This window comes from Moschus berezovskii, chromosome 24 (genome assembly GCF_049115385.1).
Source record: "Moschus berezovskii isolate FMDL1 chromosome 24, NW_MosBer_1.0, whole genome shotgun sequence".
NCBI lineage: Eukaryota > Metazoa > Chordata > Mammalia > Artiodactyla > Moschidae > Moschus > Moschus berezovskii.
This window is the reverse complement of record NC_142483.1, coordinates 7923438-7939467: the sequence shown is the minus strand read 5'-3', so window position 1 is coordinate 7939467 and position 16030 is coordinate 7923438. Positions and strand designations below refer to the sequence as shown.

At 49.7% G+C, this 16030-nt stretch overlaps 2 protein-coding genes across 2 annotated transcripts; both read left to right on the top strand.

Moving 5' to 3' along the window:
* Positions 1–5162: 5162 nt before the first annotated feature.
* Positions 5163–8361, top strand: LOC148773976 (serine protease 44-like). The gene is made up of 5 exons (XM_088831672.1): positions 5163–5391; positions 6062–6221; positions 6591–6853; positions 7568–7728; positions 8227–8361. The coding sequence occupies exons 1-5, from the start codon at positions 5163–5165 to the stop codon at positions 8359–8361; spliced, it is 948 nt and encodes a 315-aa protein (XP_088687798.1).
* Positions 8362–11044: 2683 nt separating this feature from the next.
* Positions 11045–15571, top strand: LOC129547525 (serine protease 44-like). Its single transcript, XM_088831781.1, has 6 exons — positions 11045–11246; positions 11412–11579; positions 11809–11968; positions 12552–12808; positions 13664–13821; positions 15335–15571. The coding sequence occupies exons 1-6, from the start codon at positions 11138–11140 to the stop codon at positions 15569–15571; spliced, it is 1089 nt and encodes a 362-aa protein (XP_088687907.1). The 5' UTR covers positions 11045–11137.
* The last annotated feature ends 459 nt before the right edge of the window (positions 15572–16030 follow it).

Genomic DNA, 16030 nt, shown 5'->3' with positions numbered 1-16030 from the left:
CTTTCTGGCAAATATACACAGACTTTCTGTTGTGAACCAGGAACTAGGCTCTGAGCAGAAATAACATGTGGGACTCAGGTGGGAGGGAAGAGGTGGTCATTAGGATGACCCTTAGGTCAGGGCTTGGTGGCTGGATGGAAGCACCCTCTGAAAGAGCTTGCTCCTTGGAAGAAAAGCTATGACCAACCTGCACAGCATATTAAAGAGCAGGAACAGTACTTTGCCAACAGCGGTCTGTTGAGTCAAGGCTATCATTTTTCCAGTAGTCATGTATGGATGTGAGAGCTGGACTATAAAGAAAGCTGAGCACCAAAGAATTGATGCTTTTGAACTGTGGTGTTGGAGAAGACCCTCGAGAGTCCCTTGCACTGCAAGGAGATCCAACCAGTCCATCCTAAAGGAAATCAGTCCTGAATATTCATTGGAAGGATTGATGCTGAAGTTGAAACTCCAATACTTTGGCCCCCTGATGCAAAGAATAGACTCCCTGGAGAAGACCCTGATGCCAGGAAAGATTGTAGACAGGAGGAGAAGGGGATGACAGAGATGAGATGGCTGGATGGCATCACCGACTCGATGGACATGAGTTTGAGCAAGCTTCGGGAGTTGGTGAAGGACAGGGAAGCCTGACGTGCTGCAGTCCATGGGGTTGCAAAGAGTTGGATACGACTGAGCGACTAAACTGAACTGAACTGAAAGAGCTGATAGCACAGGGAGAGGAAGAGGTTGACAGGTAGGAAGTGAGTTCTAGTAAAAACATCGGACTTCAAAGGACAAGGACACAAAACCGAACACAAAATGCTGCGAATTTTCAGTCATAAGGAGTAGTGAGGCATACTGATGTGTGTTTCTAATGCCCAAATTGTGGTTTGAAATAATAATTTTCTACCCACAGAAACCCAGGTTTCTTGGAGAAATGGCTTGAGTAATACCCAGGAGTGGGCCAGGAAATGTGTGAATTCACCCTGAAATATCCTGTCATACCAGGTGGTGAGCAAGGTCTCCAAATGACAAGGATCCCAGGATCAGGTCCAAAGGACTCAGGAGCTCAGTAGTGAAGTGTGGCATTTCTGCTACGTCACACCTGTTCTCCAGCATCTGTGAATACACTCACAGCTCCCTCACTGGCAAGCGCTGCACTCAGTTCACTCAGGATGACCCTTTCACAGCAGGGAGCCCATGTTAGGTGTCTGTCTGTCAAGCAGGAATGTGAAGGCCCAGCCTCCTTGCCTCCTTTTAGGACAACTTGGAAGGGCTTCTTGAGGATCAGCTGAGACCTCAGTTGCAGCCCCATGACTGCTAAGCTTCTCCTACTGCCCAGTTCTGCCTCACCTGCTCCCTTCCTGGTGTGAATCCTCCCCAGAGCACTCCTCAACAAACCCTGGCATACAGATGTGTCTCAAAGTGTGTTTCCAGGGGACTGATCTAGGACCCTTGGCCAGGCCAAGGTAGGACAATCTGACTTTAAATAAGGTTTTAGTTACCTATTGCTGGGTGACAAACCACCCTAAGACCTCGTGGCCAAAATCATCAGGTTTTGTGGTGATATGTTCTATGAAGCAGCTCTGAGCACTGAATTAGCCAACTCTGAAGAGTTGCTTCTCAGGCAAATGCAGGATTAGACTCCTGGGAACCTCTGATCACAACATTTTCACTGAGTGATAAATATGCGACCTTATTTTATGTTTCTTTTTGCTTCAAAGCACTTTATTTAATACACTCTGTTGATTCAGTGCCATTGAGCTCGTGATCAACAGCAGTGTAGTTCATACCTGTGTGGAGATGACCTAACCCATCTGTTTTCTCTGCCGTGTGCATCCCAGGCTGGAGCCCTCAGGGGCACTAGACAGCACTCCAGCAGTATGGGCAGGGCCTTTTAAAGCAGTGAAATCACCAGCCAATAGCACAGAAATGCAGAAACATGGCACTGAGTAGTCTAGGAGTAGGACATCTCTTTACCATATGAGAGCTGAAACAAGAAAGCCCAGCAACAGCTTCGGTGACTTCAACTGAGGGACATGCTTCCACTGTTTCTATGTCCTGTCATTTTTATCTTTTCCCCCTTACTTTTTCATTTGTTTTGAGCAATTTGCTTAAGTCGTACTTTGATCTTCTTGTCTTCATGTTTCTTTTTTTGTCGTGTTCAGGGAGCATATTGTAAGATCTCTGGTTACAGTTCTTACCAGATTGGAAAATATATAGCATTATTTCTTTGACAACTTTTGATCCTTCTGCACTGCTATACTTTGGAAGTTCAATCACACGTGTATTTGTCCCCAGCTCACCATGCACTTTATGCTCTCGTATCAGTGTTTCATTGTGAAATTGTTTTTAATAAAATTGCCCATCTTTGAGTTGCCCAGTCAGTTCTTCTAATTGTTTATTATAGTGTTATACTCATCATCAGTGTATCGTTTTCATCTCCTACATGCAAATTTTCATGCCTAGAGTCTGATTGGAGTCCTTTTACATCTTCAGCATGTCCACCTGAAGTTTAATTGTGTATGTAGGACTCAGTTCTAGTGGCCGTGCTACTGTTCTTGCCTGTGCATTTAACATTTGTGTCCGTTCTGGGTTAATTATGATTGTTTGATTAATCCCATGATAGGTGGCTAATTGAATGTGGGTGTTAGGTGATTAGATACCAGACATTGTGACCTTTGCAATAGTGTTTGATATTTTCCTAGAAATATTCTTGGACTTTATTTTGGGGTGCAGTTAAATTCCTTGGAAACTGATGTTCTCAGCTCTTGTTTTTACCTTTTTTAGCAGGCCTGCAGTGATTCTCAGTGTAGAGACTATTCCCTGTTGCTAAAGCAAGACCTTCCTAAATACCCTAGGGAATGTTCTGTGAATCTTGAGTTTTTCCAGTCTGGCAGATGGACCAGGCACTATTCTTGGTCCCCTGTGGCATGCATGCATTCTGATTCAAATCTTCTCAAGAGGTTGTTTGTCTGGCTCCAGGTAGCTTCCCAGCCCAGCATTCAAGGGGGTGCCCTCACTGATCTCTGGAGTTTCAGCTTCAGCATCAGTTCTTGCAATGAATATTCAGGACTGATTTCCTTTAGGTTGGACTGGTTTGATCTCCTTGCAGTCCAAGGGACTCTCAAGAGTCTTCTCCAATACCACAGTTCAAAAGCATCAATTCTTCAGCTTTCTTTATAGTCCACCTCTCACATCCACACATGACTACACGACTATGGAAAAACCATAGCTTTGACTAGATGGACCTTTATCAACAAAGACATGTCTCTGCTTTTTAGTATGCTGTCTAGGTCCCTGGTGGCTCAGAGGTTAAAGCGTCTGCCTCCAATGTGGTAGACCCGGGTTTGATCCCTGGGTTGGGAAGATCCCCTGGAGAAGGAAATGGTAAGCCACTCCAGTATTCTTGCCTGGAGAATCCCATGCATGGAGAAGCCTGGTGGGCTACAGTCCATGGGGTTGCAAAGAGTCGGACACGACTGAGCAACTTCACTTCACTAGGTTGGTCATAGTTTTTCTTCCAAGGAGCAAGCGTCTTTTAATTTCATGGCCACCGTCACCATCCGCAGTGATTTTGGAGCCCAAGAAAATAAAGTCTATCACTGTTTCCCCATCTATTTGCCGTGAAGTGATGGGACCGGATGCCATGATATTTTTTTTTTGAATGTTGAGTTTTAAGCTAGTTTTTTTCACTCTCCTCTTTCACTTTCATCAAGAGATTCTTTAATTCCTCTTCACTTTCTGCCATAAGGGTGGTATCATCTGCATATCTGAGGTTATTGATGTTTCTCCCGGCAATCTTGATTCTAGCTTGTGCTTCATCCAGGCTGGCATTTTGCATGAGGTACTCTGCATATACGTTAAGTAAGCAGGGTGATAATATACAGCTTTGACATACTCTTTTCCCAACCTGGAACCAGTCCATTATTACATGTTCAGTTCTAACTGTTACTTCTTGACCTGCACATAGATTTCTCAGGAGACAGGTAAGGTGGTCTGGTATTCCCATCTCTTTCAGAATGTTCCACAGTTTCTTGTGATCTACACAGCCAAAGGCTTTAGTGTAGTCAATGAAGCAGAAGTAGATGTTTTTATGGAATACTCTTGCTTTTCTATGATCCAACAGATGTTGGCAGTTTGATCTCTGGTTCCTCTGCCTTTTCTAAATCCAGCTTGAACATCTGGAAGTTCACTGTGGCTGTATCATATGCAATTTCATAGGTAATGCTTTCATTGGCATTGATCTCTAAAATGTCAAATTTCCCTCGTGATTTCTCAATTTTTAAAGGTGCACCTTTATCTAGAGTTTTGGCTTTTTTTCAGGAATAGAGTATTTTTTAAAGTTGGTTTTAATATTATTGATGTGTGGCTAATGAAGAGAATGTGTATCACATTGGTTCCTTCAGATTATTGATTTTTCTTAGGGCCTTGATTCTGAAAGTTCCCTATGTGTTCAGTAGGAGTGTTCTCTTTTAGTATAGTTGTAAAATTCATCATAGTGCTGTTAGGTCTAGATGATGGTTTTGAGAGTCAAGTAGTCTATATTTTTGCTAATTTTGCCTACGTAAATTGTCGGCTTCCTAAGAGGAGTGTATAAGAAGTCCCTGTTTCCCATAAACTGGCCCCATTTGCTTTCCGTCTTAAAGGCTGTCATTGTATCCTATCCTTTATGTCTTGGTCTCACTGTACATAACTCCCTTTGTCCCTTGCATCATTTTTGCTTTAAACACTATGATCTAATGACCGTATTGCTATTCCAGCTATTTTTGTTTTGCACCTTGTGACCTGGCATTTCCCTTTCTATTCCTTTATTTCCCACGTGTGTATCTCTTTGCCTAAGTTTGTCTCTTCAGAGAGTCTATTTCTGGACCTTGGCTTTTCCTCCAATTTGAAAGTATGTTGTCTGCTATGTTCAACTCATTCACCGTTATTGCAGATGCTACTATACTGAGGTTCAAAACTGCCATCTGTTCCTCACTTTCTATTTACCTTGTTTCTTTTGACGTTCTTCTACGTTTCATTGGTCAGATTGCAGTTGTGTGTCTGTTTCTTTTATTGTTTTAAGGGCTCCCGTGTTTAGATCACGCTAACGTATCTATCCCAGAATATCTCTACTTTAAGATGGAAAATTAATCATAAGTCAAGGGCCTTAAGAACACAACCAGAATAGATTAGAGCGCATGGCTGAGGAAGAAGGAAGTGAAGATGGAGGAGCAGCCTTGGGATTTGGCCCTAGCCCTGTGTCCCTGGCAACCAGGTGCGGGGATGCCGCGAGGGGGCGCCGCAGAGCGCGGAGGCGGTTAGAGGTGCCCATGGCTTCTCCGAGCGACACCCGCAGGGGCGGAGGCTCCCTGGGCCTCCTGGTCTGGCTCCTGTTCCTTTGGCCCCAACTCAGGGAGACCACGGCAGGCAGGGATTGGACTTGGATGGGCTAGGATGCTTGCGTGGTGCTGAGGGAGGGGGTTGCTCGCAGGGGACGCGGGTAGGTACTGGGACTGGGAGGTAGGGCTACGGGGTGGGGGTTAGGAATTTGGGTTTGGAGATGGGACGGTTTCCGGGGAAGAAGCTGGTAATGAGGGTCCTTGCTGCGGCCAGCTGCTTTTCTCACTGGACCCTCATGTTCCCAGGTGAGGGTGCCAGACCCAAGGAAAATTGTGCAATGAGCCTGGCAACCCCAGGGGCATCATCAGCTTCAGGACACCTGAAATCCCTGCAGGTTCCAGTACCTACTGTTGCTCCTGTGCCACCCACAGCGAAAGAGACTGTGGGATCCAGCCAGACCCCTGTATTGGAAGGGTTGCCTCCTCTAGGTACTGCCTCTGTACGGGGTTGTACCTGCGCTTGGAGGCCAACTGGAATCCTGTCCTGGCCAGGGGTGGGGGAGTAGGGGTGGGGTGGGTTGCAGGGTTAGACCATTCTGGATAATTTGAGAGGAAACCTGGCGCTGCTTTGGGAGGCACAGGTGGTGGAGGTGGAGTTGGAAGTGGTGTTGGTGGTGGAGGTGGTAGAGGAAGTGGAGGTGATGGAGAAGGTGGAATGGAGACAGCAGCTTCACTCTAGTCCCCTTTACTGAGCCAAGGAGCCTGTGGCAATCGGATTTTGGGGATAGTTGGTGGAAAGCCAGCTCCAGAAAGAAAGTGGCCATGGCAGGTCAGCCTGCAGTTAGGAGGTCGCCACAAATGTGGAGGTTCCCTAATTGCCCCGCAGTGGGTGCTGACGGCAGCTCACTGTGTAACACAGTAAGTATCTGGTGCGGTGGGCTTGATCTGTTGCTTGGGTTGCATGAAACAGAGCTGTTCACATCCCCTACCTGAGCTCCTACCTGAGCTTTCCTATAATGAAGCCATAGCTCCTAATTTGTGTTCACTGTGAGTGAAAAATGAGTCTTGCATTTCTGCCAAGATCCCGGGTGCTACTCTGTGGTCCTGGGGCCTCACTTGTAGAATCACTGACTTGAGTGCTTAGGGGTGAGGAGGGGATGTGGTTTAGAGGGAGGAAAAGGCTGATGGCTGGTACAGGAGATGGGAACAGGCTGGGAAGAACCTGGAAGGGTGGAGGGGAGTGTAGACCCTCCAGCATCTCTGTGAGCGCATATTGTCTTCCCACAGCTATCAAGACTTTACGGTGAAGATGGGAACTACATATTTATATTCAGATTGCAAAACTACAGTGGACGTTCCAGTTAAACACATCAATTCACATAAGGATTTTGATTGGAAACTTACCCCTAACGACATTGCCCTTCTTCAGCTGGACCACTCTGTGAATTATTCTGCATTCATCCAGCCAGTGTGTCTCCCTGAAAAGAATTTTGAAGTGAGACCTGGGACACAGTGCTGGATAACTGGATGGGGCCGAAGTTTAGAATTTGGTAAGACTGGCAGGCAGGATCTGAGGGGGGAAGTCTGGTGCCCTGGGGTTGGCCAGTAGGCTGAAGGGAATGACAGGGAGGCTAGTTCTCTACAGGTGGGCAAGGGAGCAGGTGGAGCTGAGGCTGCCTGGGAATGACTGAAGTGCAGTAGGGATTTCTCCTGTTACGTTAGACCTGGGGGCGTGGGTCCCAGTATGGTGGGTCCTCTCCAGGGCGGACTTCAGCTCCAGGATGACGAGCTGTCTGCCGGTCAGAGCTGTCCTGCTCTAGAATTACCTGCCAGGTGGGGAGGGATCTTCTTGTGCCTGGGATGTGGGTCTAGCCAGAGCAGCCCTGGGAGGAGGCTGGGTTGGTACTCGTGGGCACTGCCTGTCCCGGAGTCAGTGACCCTGCCCTGCACAGACACCTGTCACTGCTATTGCTGACATTCAGAGTGATGAGAGTTGCTTTTGTATCAGGCCTTGTAAGAAGCCTTGTCTCTTTGTGTCCTGATACGTTCCTCCTTCTGACTTGGCTTTGCTTCTTACCTTGTCTGCTGCCCATGTCAGCAGTTGGCCTAAGGTCCTTCTGTGTCAACTGGGTCAGAACCCACTGTTCTTCCTTCTCTGAGAGGGAAGGAGTGTGACTGCCCTGATCCAGACCCACCATGGGATCTGAATGGCCCTGCCGTGTTCCACTCACGCAGATTCTCTTACTCCTGAATTGTCTCTGTAGACCCAGCTTCAATGTCACCTAAACTTCAGGAAGCTGAGCAACTCATTATTCCCCTAAAGCAATGTGCTGAGATGGTCAAGAAAACAGCAAAGAAATCAGGCAATCGGGTTCAAAAAGGGATGATCTGTGCCCAGAACATAAAGAGCGAAGGTGTCTGTAGGGTGAGTTGATGAGTCCCTTGAAAGGCTCTGTATTGAGGTTGTATTGAGGTTGTCCCTGAAAGTTTCCTCATTCCCCAGTAGCAGGGCCTGGGTTATCTCCCATCTCCTCTTTGAGCCTTCATTTATGGAGATGAGTAGAGGATCCATCAAGATACAGATGAGCTGGCCTGGTCTGTTTCTCCAATAGCAGCCCTCCCATCCTGGGGGTGCTGCCAGGGTGCAGTAAAGTGTGGGTGATGATGATAATTTGAGTATATCCCTGGCAGGACCAATATCCAGGGCTTACTGGACTTATAGCTCCTGTGTGTTCCTAGAACTTGGGAAAGAATAGTATTTCTCAGATGATGGTAAAGTGTTCAGCTCTCAAATGTCATTCAAGGAAACCTGGGCCTGTGGAAGGACCTTGGTGCCTGTCTCTCCAGTACTTTCAGAGTTGCCAGCCTGTTAGGATGATTATCGCCTCCATTCTTTGGTTTGTTTCTTTCTTTTTTCCTCCAGGGAGATTCTGGGGGTCCCCTGGTCTGTCAGTTTCAGACATCATGGGTCCAGGTGGGGATTGTGAGCTGGGGTGATCGCTGTGGTTTGAAAGAAGTGCCTGCAGTGTACACAGATGTTAGTTTCTACAAGGATTAGATCACTGCAGGAATGAGTCAGGCATCGGGTCTGGACTCTGGATTCCTTATTCTGCTACTGTGTCTGTTGCTGCCTCTGGGCATCCTGGCAACCCTGTGATCACCCTGGCCCCCGCCATTCCTGCTTCTGAGTCTCGCATTAGCCCTGCCTGAGATGCCACTCCTACTCACTGCCCTATCCTCAAATCCATTTTGGACCCCCTGATCCTGTGGAGATCCACAGGACAGAGTGGCAGCAAGAAACACTGGAAGTTTCCCAGCCTGGTGCTCCAGGCCCATGCCTCATCCACGCCTACACCTGGGCTGTTCTCTGCCTGCCGGAAAGGAGTGGGTGAAACCATCCCAGCTGGATGGACAGTGACCTGCCAGGTGATGCTTCAGGATGCTGCCTGAGTCTTGGAGAACAGTTTTCCATTGTCACTGGTGAAGTGTGTTAGACCTGACACTTTATTAAACCAGGCCACCTGATGACTGTTGGCAGGGAGTGAGGAGGCCTCGTCATTTCCGTATCTGACTCTGGGTTGGGAGAAGGGCCTCTGCTTCCCAGTGCAGATCGCTCTGTGAGTGTGCAGGCTCTGCTGCACAAACCCTTGTGGTGTACTCAGTCTTGGAACCACCTGCCCAGTGCTGGGGTGGCAACATCTGCACTCACCACTCAGCGTTTAGGAGAGTGGAAATTTCAGGTATGAAACTAATAAATGTTTGGAGAGTCTCTTGTATGTTCTGAAGCTGTGCTCTCCTGAAGCCTGTGGTGTTCAGTTCAGTTCAGTTCAGTTCAGTCGCTCAGTCGTGTCCGACTCTCCGCGACCCTATGAATCACAGCACGCCAGGCCTCCCTGTCCATCACCAACTCCCGGAGTTCACTCAAACTCATGTCCACAGAGTCGGTGATGCCATCCAGCCATCTCATTCTCCGTCGTCCCCTTCTCCTCCCGCCCCCAACCTTGTTACACATAGCATATTAGGAAACTAGTTTCCCATTTAACTGGGGGAGTTTTCATGGCATCCATTACTCTCTAGAAAGTGGGAAATGAGGAGCCTGTGTACTTTGTTAGAAGTATGATGTGTTCAGTTCACTTCAGTTCAGTCGCTCAGTCGTGTCGACTCTTTGCGACCCCATGAATCACAACACACCAGGCCTCCCTGTCTATCACCAACTCCCAGAGTTCACTCAAACTCATGTCCATCGAGTTGGTGATGCCATCCAGCCATCTCATTCTCTGTCGTCCCCTTCTCTTCCCGTCCCCAATCCTTCCCAGCATCAGGCTCTTTTCCAGTGAGTCAACTCGTCGCATGAGGTGGCCAAAGTATTGGAGTTTCAGCTTTAGCATCAGTCCTTCTTAGGCAGTGCAAACTGGAGCTTCTTATTTGCTCCTCTCAGGAAGGTGACAAGTGATGTAGGCACAATTAAGCAAAAACACAGAGGAGCTGCCTCTCAGAATTTTTCATATAGACCGAACAGTGCTATGAGGAATTTTACACCTACCGACAGAAAACACTGATTCTTATTGAATCCTCAGGGAACTTGCAGAATAAAAGCCTAAAGAAGGACTTCCCTGGTGGTCCAGTTTTAAGATTCTGCATTCCCAATGTGACGGGAGGCGGGGCGGGGCAGGAGTGGGGCCAGTGTTTTATCCCTGGTCAGGAACTAGATCCTACCTTTTGCAGCTAAAAAGATCATGTGTGCCACAACTAAACACAGCGCAGTTAAATAAAATTTTTAAAGAGCCTATGGAAAATCAATAACCTCAGGGAATCTGTGTGATACACATTCTGTTCATGAGCCACATACCAATATTAAAATCAATTTTTAAAAATCCCATATTTCTGAAACAAAGTCAAAACCCTAGTGAATGGCCATCCTTTAAAAGGGAAATCACGAGGAAATTATAACTTTCCAGTTTCCCATAATTGGTCCCCTGTGCTTCGCCTTTATTTTTTTTCATTCAGCCGGGCCGGGCGGGCGGCGGGGGAGGTGAGTCGGGCCGAGAGAGCGCGCGAGGCGCTGAGCGGATGGGCCCGGCCTGCGGAGGGGCGCGCGGCGGCGGCGGCGGCGGCGGCTGCGCGCGGCAGGGGCGCGCGCGCGCACGGGGAGGCCCGGGCGGCGGGGCCATGGAGCGCGCGGCCTGCTGTGCTTCGCCTTTTAAAGGCTCTTTCTTGTGTATCTTACGTATCAAACTTCCTCCGTCCCTTATACAGTTTTCTCTTTATACTCTCATTTAATAATCAAATGTTAAAATGTTATCCCAGCTTTTTTTGTTTCTTTTGCACCAGTGTTGTCCTGGCATTCCGCTTTCTATCTCTTTATTTTCCAGGTGTCTGTATCTCTGTGTACATTTGTATCTACAGTGATCTACTTCTGGACCTTGCCTTTTCCTCCAGTTTGAAAGTTGTTTGGTATGTTCAACTCATTCACGCTTATTGCAGATGCTATTATATTCGGGCTGCCAACTGCCATTTTGTTCTGTGTTTTTCTATTTATCACACTTCTTTTTGTTCTTCTTTTATGTTTCATTGGGCAGATCGCATTTTTTCTTCTTTTTTTTAAGTCTCCAGTGTTTAGATCACGCTGAGGCTTCTAATTCCTGATATCTCTACTTTAACGTGGAGAACTTAATTATGAGTTCAAGGGCCCGTGGATTGAAGAAGCACGGCTGAAGACGCAGAGAGTGAAGATGGAGCCGCAGGCCCTGGCTCTGTGTTCCCCGCAACGGGAGGGCAGGCGCGTAGCCCCCACGAGGGGGCGCCGCAGAGCGCGGAGGCGGCTAGAGGCGGCCATGGCGTCTCCGGGAGTTCCCCGCGGCGGCGGCAGCTCCCTAGGCCTTCTGGTCTGGCTCTTGTTCCTTTGGCCACAGCTCTGCGAGACAGGGCCGGCAAGGACTGGAGGTGGCTAGGCTGCACTGCATGCGTGGCAGCTGGGGCTGACGGCTGGACTAGGGCTGGGGGCTTGGGGGGCGGAAGGAGCTGGGGATGGTGCCCTGGGCAGATGCCGCTGCTGACGGGCCGCGCTCCAGGCCGCTCCTTTTCTCATGGGTCCCTCGCCTCCCTCAGGTGAGGGTGCCAGACCCAAGGAGGATTCTGCAATGAGCCGGGCAATCACAGAGGCCCCCTCAGCTGCAGGACACCTGAAATCTGAGGAGGTTCCCACAGCTCCAGGGCTGCCTACACCCCCAGCGGAAGGTGTTCCACCGCCTCCCTTTGGAGGGTGGTTTGTACAAGGTACTGCTTCTTTCTAAACAGGGCTCTACAGGCCCGCCTGGGAACTAGAGGCAGCACCTCCCTGGCTGGGTGAATATCCTGGTGGGTTTGAGAGGAAACCTGCCTCTACCTCAGCAGTGAGGGGGTGGGGCGGAGATGCAGAGATGGTGGTGGTGGCGGTGGAAGGTGGTGGAGGTATTGCAAGGGAGGCAGCAGCTTCACCTCCAGCCCCTCTTTTTACTGAGCCAAGGAACCTGTGGCCATCGGAAAATGAGGATAGTTGGTGGAATGCCAGCCCCAGACAGAAAGTGGCCCTGGCAGGTGAGCCTGCAGGTCAATGATGAACACGTGTGTGGAGGTTCCCTCATTGCCCCACAGTGGGTGCTGACTGCAGCTCACTGCATATTTGGGTGAGTGTTTTCTGTTCTGGGCTTGGCCTGCTGCTCAGGCTGTTATGAAGTGGAGCCATTCCTGCCCCTTTCCTCTTCTTCAGCTGAAAAAGAGGCCTCAGCCCCTAGTTTGTGTTCACCGTGAGTGCTACATGAGTTTTGCATTTCTACCAAGATCCCAGGTTCTGCTCCAGCGGTTGTGGGACCTCACTTGGAGACCACTGACTCCAGTGGCTAGGGGTCTGCAAGGGGATGTGGTTTAGAGGGAGAAAAAGGCCAATGGCTGTCATGTGTGCTAAGTCACTTCAGTCATGTCTGACTCTGTGTGGCCCTGTGGACTGTAGCCTAACAGACTCATCTGTCCGTAGATTCTCCAGGCAAGCATCCACGCTCTCCTCCAGGGGATCTTCCAGACCTGGGGATCAAATCCGAGTCTCTTATGTCTCTTGCGTTGGCAGGCAGATTCTTTACCGCTGAGCAACCTGGAAAGCCCTGATGGCTGTTGTAGGAGATGGGGTCAGGATGAGAAGAACCTGGAAGGGGTGGCGGTGGGGAAGTGTTGCTCCTCCAGCGTCTCCGTGAGGGGCATGTTCTCTCTCCACAGCTTTGCGGAATATACAGTGCGGATGGGAAGCACATTGTTACTTCCCCAGTCGGGAATGGTCATTCCAGTTCAAGACATCGTTTGCCATAGCTTTTATGATGTTAGAACTTTGAGTAATGACATTGCCCTTGTTCTGCTGGCCCACTCTGTGAATTATTCTGCATTCATCCAGCCAGTGTGTCTCCCTGAAAAGAATTTTGAAGCGGAAACTGGGACACGGTGCTGGGTGACTGGATGGGGCCGACAGATGGAAGACGGTGAGACTGGCAGGGCAGGATCTGAGCGGGCAAGTCTGGTGCCCTGGGGTTGGCCAGTAGGCTGAAGGGAATGACAGGGAGGCTAGTTCTCTACAGGTGGGCAAGGGAGCAGGTGGAGCTGAGGCTGCCTGGGAATGACTGAAGTGCAGTAGGGATTCCTCCTGTTACGTTAGACCTGGGGGCATGGGTCCCAGTGTGGTGGGTCCTCTCCAGGGTGGACTTCAGCTCCAGGATGACGAGCTATCTGCCAGTCAGAGCTGTCCAACTCTGGAATTACCTGCCAGGTGGGGAGGGAGCTTCTTGTGCCTGGGATGTGGGTCTAGCCAGAGCAGCCCTGGGAGGAGGCTGGGTTGGTACTCGTGGGCACTGCCTGTCTTGAAGTCTGTGACCCTGCCCTGCACAGACACCTGTCACTGCTATTGCTGACACTCAGAGTGATGAGGGTTGCTTTTGTATCAGGCCTTGTAAGAAGCCTTGTCTCTCTGTGGCCTGATACGTTCCTCCTTCTGACTTGGCTTTGCTTCTTAACTCGTCTGCTCCCCATGTCAGCAGTTGGCCTAAGGTCCTTCTGTGTCAAACGGGACAGAACCCACTGTTCTTCCTTCTCTTAGAAGAAAGGAGTGTGAATGCACTGATAAAGACCCAGAATGTGGGACTTCCTTGTAGTCCAGTAGTTAAGACCCCATGCTTCCACTCCAGCGGGTGTGGGTTTGATCCGTGGTTAGGGAGTTAAGATCCTGCATGCAGCGCAGTGCAGCCAAAAACCTCAAGCAAACAAAAAAGACCCAGAATGGGATCTGGGGCCCTGTTCTACTCCACTCAGGGAAACGTTTTATTTCTGAGTTCTTTCTGTAGCCAAAGTGCTGCCAAAAATTCTTCAGGAGACTGACCAAATCCTTCTTCACCGCAAGTTATGTAATGAGAAATTGCAGATAAAGTCAGGATTTCGTCTCCCATTTGTTCGAAAAGGGATGATCTGTGCCTATCACGAAGATCTTAAAAGCCCCTGCAAGGTGAGTTGATGGGTCCCTTGCCACCTCTGTATTGAGGCTGTGCAGTCTTCTCACTCCCCAGTAGCAGGGCCTGGGTTATTTTCCACCTCCTCTTTCAGCCTTTACTTAAGGAGATTCAGGGGAGAACCCCTCGACACCTGTGAGATGGCCTGGCCTGTTCCTCCAATAGGGAGCAGCCCTCCCATCCTGGGGGTGCTGCTGGGTGTGGTGAAGTTGGGAGTGATGATAATCATGTAGTTCCTGTAATTGATTTCTTTCTGTAGTCACTTCCTGTGCCAGTGTGAGCATTCACCCACGTTAGCTCCGTGTCCCAGCTCACAACCCTGCCACCTAGACTTTATACATATTATTATACAGATGTGGTCCCTCCAGAGACATAAGTTCCAGATCCCCCTGGGAGTGCCTGTAGGAGCCCTGGGCCCACAGCCTCCCCTCTGCCCGAGCAGCCTTCCTGAGCAGGGGACAGGGGACAGGTCTCGGAGGATGAGTGTTTGGGTTCTGGCAAGAGGAGAACATCACCGGTGGGAGAGGGAGCAGTGAGTCCGAGGCTCAAGGTCTGAAGCACTGGTCATGTTTAGGGAATGGGTTTCAGGTCTGGAGCAATGAGGAGGCCAGTATGGCCAGAGTCGGGGGCTGGAGTCAGAATGTGTGGCCTGCAGTGCTGTGCTGCGTTTCTTGGTCCTGTCCAGGCAGGCCTGTAGGCCAGGGGTTTGTTTTTCGTCGTGTGGGCAATGGTGCTGAGCCCCAGGTGGGACCCGGGCTGGTGGGGGCAGGTAAAGGGGTTGTGTTTTAGATTATGTCTCCACTTCTTGGTGACCAACTCCATGTGCGGATGGGGGTGAGGGAAAGCTTGAGGAGGACTCTGAGTTTCTGATGAGCTGGTTGGTGAGGGGCCTACCAGCACAGAGTTGAGGAAGGATGTGCAGTGTGTGTGTGAGCTGGCGGTTTAGCAAGTCTGGATGTGTTTGGAGAGAGGGGCCGCTGGTAGAGGATGTAGTTGGATGTGCGGGTTTAGGGCGGGGAGAGAGTTCGAGTGACTCCAGAGGTGAGGACTCTGGAACCCCCTTGCTGGAATTATAGAGAATTTCACAGCTGGGAAGGCCCAGGACTGACCAGTGGAATAGACTCTGGCCTTAGAGCCCGAAAAGGGCTCTGGAAGCTACTCACAGTGCCAGGGGATGCCCCTTTAGTTGCTGGGTAATGGGAGGTTTGGAGAGGGGCAGGGGAGGGTTAGGGGCACTGAAGGAGAATTTGAGTATATCCTAGCAGGACTGATGTCCAGGGCTTACTGGCCTTATAGTTCCTGTGGATTCCTGAGCACCTGGGAAGCAGTAGTATTTCTCAGATGATGGTGAAGTGTTCAGCTCTCAAATGTCATTCAAGGAAACCTGGGCCTGGTGGGTACCTGGGGAAGGACATTGGTGACGCTAGCAAGATCCTTAGTGCCTTGCTAGAAATCAGCCTTTTTTGATGATGATCCCCTTCCATTCTGTTTTTTTTTTTTTCCCTCTAGGGAGATTCCGGGGGTCCCCTGGTCTGTGAATTTAATGACTCCTGGGTCCAGGTGGGGATTGTGAGTTGGGGCGTTGCCTGTGGTTACAGGGATTTGCCTGTAGTGTATACAGAAGTTAGCCTGTACAAGGACTGGATCATTGATCACATCATTAAGGTGTCCTCTTGTGCCTCAGCTGGATTCTTTATCCTGTCACTGTCTCTGGTGTTGCCCCTGGGCATCCTAGTGACCCTGTGATATCCCTGGCCCACGTTCCCCCCTATTTCTGAGTCTCACATTAGCTCTGCCTCTGACCTCCCACTCCTACTCAGTGCCATTTCCTCAATTCCATTTGGGATCCACTGACCCTGTGGAGATCCACATGACAGCAAGTGGTAGCAAGGAAGGAACCCTGGAAGTTTCCCAGCCTGCTGTTCCAGGCACCTGCATCATCCATGCCTACCCCTTGGCTATGCTCTGCCTGCTGGGAAGGAGTGGGTGAAACCATCCCAGCTGGATGGATAGCAACCTGCCAGGTGATGCTTCATGATTCTTTATCTACATCTGGGCATCATCTAACAAAGAAGATACATCATCAACGGTGCAACAGCATTAGACCTGACACTTTATCAAACCAGTCCACATGGTGATTGTTAGGGGAGACTGAGGCCTCACCATGTCCACTTCTGACTCAGTTGTCTGGGTTGGCAGAAGGTC

Coding starts and splice junctions, on each gene's coding strand:
- LOC148773976 (XM_088831672.1), top strand. CDS start 5,163: ATGGCTGAGGAAGAAGGAAGTGAAGATGGAGGAGCAGCCTTGGGATTT. Junction 6,854..7,567: donor GGGCCGAAGTTTAGAATTTG/GTAAGACTGGCA, acceptor TTGTCTCTGTAG/ACCCAGCTTCAATGTCACCT. Junction 7,729..8,226: donor AGAGCGAAGGTGTCTGTAGG/GTGAGTTGATGA, acceptor TTTTTCCTCCAG/GGAGATTCTGGGGGTCCCCT.
- LOC129547525 (XM_088831781.1), top strand. CDS start 11,138: ATGGCGTCTCCGGGAGTTCCCCGCGGCGGCGGCAGCTCCCTAGGCCTT. Junction 12,809..13,663: donor GGGCCGACAGATGGAAGACG/GTGAGACTGGCA, acceptor TTCTTTCTGTAG/CCAAAGTGCTGCCAAAAATT. Junction 13,822..15,334: donor ATCTTAAAAGCCCCTGCAAG/GTGAGTTGATGG, acceptor TTTTCCCTCTAG/GGAGATTCCGGGGGTCCCCT.